The sequence below is a fragment of the Morone saxatilis genome, unplaced genomic scaffold (assembly GCF_004916995.1).
Source record: "Morone saxatilis isolate NCDOM2014 unplaced genomic scaffold, NCSU_SB_2.0 Contig1, whole genome shotgun sequence".
NCBI lineage: Eukaryota > Metazoa > Chordata > Actinopteri > Moronidae > Morone > Morone saxatilis.
Genome location: NW_023339651.1, coordinates 11,870,315 through 11,873,816, shown reverse-complemented (window position 1 = coordinate 11,873,816; position 3,502 = coordinate 11,870,315). Strand labels below are relative to the sequence as shown.

The following is a 3,502-nucleotide window of genomic DNA, read 5'->3' as shown; positions in this document are numbered from 1 at the left end:
ACACACACACACACACCTTTGTGAAAAGGCGAATATTGCAGCCAACTGGCAGTCAGTCAGTTGCATATTCAGAGAGGATAAATAATTCAAATCACAGAGCTGCACAAAGATATACATTGTTAATGGGATTTTAAATTCCATCGGCCTGCTTCGTTTAGGACATTTAAGTGAATAGAAGGACATGGAAGTAGCCACACTTAACCAGAGGACTGTGGTCACCCACTTACATAGTTGGCGGCCCAGAGGGCTTTGAGTTTGAGGTACCACTGCAGGCGGTTACCGAGGCTGCTCTCAAACTCTGCTGCCAGGTTGGTCATGCGTTCATACTCTGTATCATCCATCAGCGGACGCACTGATTCCAGATACTAAACACAAGAGATGTGCAAAAAAATTTAACTGAGCATGCATCATTCAGCAGAAACAAAATGGCCAACAGAATGACATGGTCTACTGAACACAAGAACACAGAAAAAGAACCGCAAATCAATGAATCAACATACATTATAACCACATATCATTTTGCTGATTCTCTCATCTGTCAAATATGTATCAATTTCAAAGGGTAGATATGTTGCATTTTATACATTTCTCAATTATCTTGCACCCAGATTAAAAAAAACTCCATAACCAAAAGAAATTTGGTGCAACAAAATGATGAAAGTGAGAAAGAGATCCATCTGTTTCATGGTCAGTAATCAGCGTGTTGTTATTTCCTCTGCTTCATGTGACGTCTCACCCTCTTGACTGTGTCCTTGATGGGAGGCAAAGGCAGGTTTGGCAGCGAACCCTGGTAGCTGTAGAGCAGAGGCTTTCTGCCAGAAAAGATCCGCACCAGCGCCTGGCAGAGAAACACAAGCATTCAGAAAACAAAACACACTCAAAATACTAAAGTGAGGACACACCTACGGCTAATTATTTTTTCTTCAAGCGGTTTTGCGGGATATTATAAATCATAAAAATCACATAAAATTAGGTGATTTTAACCCTATATAAAATACTGTTTTCTTGTATGTAAAGACATAAAAAGTATTTTGCTCCTCTTAAAAAAACAAATATGATGAGCTTCAGATTTCCCTACACTTCATTAATTGTTGTAATTTTAACAACACTATATAAAAGTGTCAATATTCAGTGACGTCTCACTCACAGAACTGGGGACAGTGAAAGGTGTGATATGGTTCGTTTACAGTTACAAGTGAAAAAGGAAGGTGTGAAACAACACTGACCACCCAGACTTTGGTGGTGTTGGACATCTTGCCGTGCTGCTCGAACATCCAGCGGTGGTAAGAGAGGAGCTGCTTGAGGCACAGGCGCATGGTGAAGATGAGCAAGAGCCATAGCATGGTGCTGAAGAGCACCGCCGACACCAACGCCTGGCACTGGGTACTCATAGACTGACTGGGAATGGTGGGAGAAGATGGACAGATGGGTGAGGGGGAAAGAGGGAGAAAAAAGACAAGTGAATGCAACAAATAAATCAAACCACAAATAAGGATAGATGGGAAGAGAAACAACAAATATGTATCTAAATTACAACAGCTAGCTGTCTCATAATAGTAATATCAAGCTTAAGAAACTAATTAATCTGTTTTACCCAATCAGGGCTGTGGGCAATAACCCCTCCCTTTAAAAGTAAATGCAAAATCGGGTTTAAATAGAGAACAAAAAGGAGAAAGGGGGGAGCAGAGATGAGACAAAAAGAAACATAAGATATTACAGAAGACTTTGAAAAAGGAAGAATGGGAAGGTTAAGGGTTATTTAAACCACATATACTGTACACCCATCTCTCTGTGATACAACGTACAATCAGGGAAAGGGAGCATTTCAGGCCGATGGGTGTCTGGTGAATCAGAAGATTAATCATTAACTTTAACCATTTCATGGAGTCACGAGATGTGTTACCTGACTGGCAGGTGCTCCTGTATCTTGGCTATGAGTCCCATGGAGGGGTCGGAGCGAGTGTACATAGTAGCCAGGATTGCTATGACCACAAAAAGCCAGGAGGACGGACTAGCAGGATATACCCCTGTTATCACACTGTTCTGTTAATGTGAGAGAAGAGAGATTGATTTGAAATCCCATTCTTCCTGTTTACAATCAGTACACGGGCATGCACACTGGTAACGGAGTTCGGACCAGATTAAGGGAATACATGTCACTGTGACTGCATTTAGCTCAGTGTCAGACATTAGCCTGATTTACACAACAAATTACCCAGAATTCAAAAGGCTTTTGCAGCAGGTCCATGTGCGACTTGGTATGAAATGCTCACAAATCAAACATCAGTTTAATTATCTAATCTAACTTATTCACATTGCTTTTGACAATGGATGAGTGATGGAAGTGAGGATCAAACAAAGACATGAGGATACCCACACACAGAGAGTGCGTCATAATGTGTGGCAGTCATTATTGATTCCAGTCCACACATTATGACTGCAAAAAACTCACTGAGAGCGAGCTCTCTTTTTCAGAAGCACCCCGTATACAGCGTTAAACAAAAAACTAAACAGAACACTTCACATTAAGAATTATACACGATATAAAGGGCAGCAGTTCAAAGACCATACTTGCTAACATTTGAGACAACGACAAAATAAAACTGTTGCATTCAGTGTGTGACAGTGTTTCAGAATTTCATTACAAGTGTCCCAAGTTCAAGTTTATTCTGTTTATTCTTGCAGAGTAACAAGGGATAGACCTGCAAATTGAGAATAAGCAGAAAACGGACAGGGACAAGATGAAACTTGAAAGATTCCTCAACACTGAACAAGTGCTGCCACGCAGAGAGAAGGAAGAAGAGGCACGTCACTGTGATTATTACACACAGACACAGGCTGAGAATGAACCAACTAAACAGACATGGAGATACCTTGAGTCTAATGATACGCTTCTTCCAGGAGCGCACACCAGAGAGGTAGATCTCAGTGAGAGCCTGGTGGGACAGCTGCAGATCAATGCCCTCCGGAGTGACAGTGAACTGGAAGGCCACCGCCTGGTGGGCTTCTGCCATGATTGCTGCGCATGATGGAAGGAACAGAAGGGGAGAGAAAGATGAAAGGAAGACGAGAGAGACAAAAAACAAACAAACTGTCAACCGTCAAATTTAATTGTCAGCCAACAACTATCAACTTAAATATTCTGCCAACAACCTGAAAGGGAAGAGGGAATGTCGCACCTTTAAAGTGTTAAACTTCAAACACTACACAATAAACACGGGGAAACTACCGACCTCAGGTGAAAATGGAAATCATGTACACATACTGGCATTCTTGAGTGGCTAAAATTTGCTCATATTTAAAAGCAGTCCAGTACAAACGTGTTTAAATGTCTGGTGTGGATAATTGGAAACATGAAAATACATTATTTCGTCCAACTGTCTTTCAGGTTTAACGTAATATTCTCCTTAAAGAAGCATTTCACCCGTGGAAACATTCATCTTTATTGAAAGTGGGTTATATATGTAGTCCAAATGTAACATACATTTTGAATTTGGTGCCT

The 3,502-nt window shown here is 41.0% G+C and overlaps 1 protein-coding gene across 1 annotated transcript in view; it reads right to left on the bottom strand.

The window, feature by feature from the left end:
• LOC118328594 (carnitine O-palmitoyltransferase 1, liver isoform-like) overlaps positions 1 to 3,502 on the bottom strand; it is a gene marked incomplete in the record, with an annotated part of 13,068 nt that overhangs the window by 6,131 nt on the left and 3,435 nt on the right. The window contains 5 exon segments of the mRNA XM_035662383.1: positions 228 to 365; positions 737 to 838; positions 1,227 to 1,398; positions 1,904 to 2,043; positions 2,874 to 3,019. Coding sequence (XP_035518276.1) covers positions 228 to 365; positions 737 to 838; positions 1,227 to 1,398; positions 1,904 to 2,043; positions 2,874 to 3,014 — 693 coding nt within the window.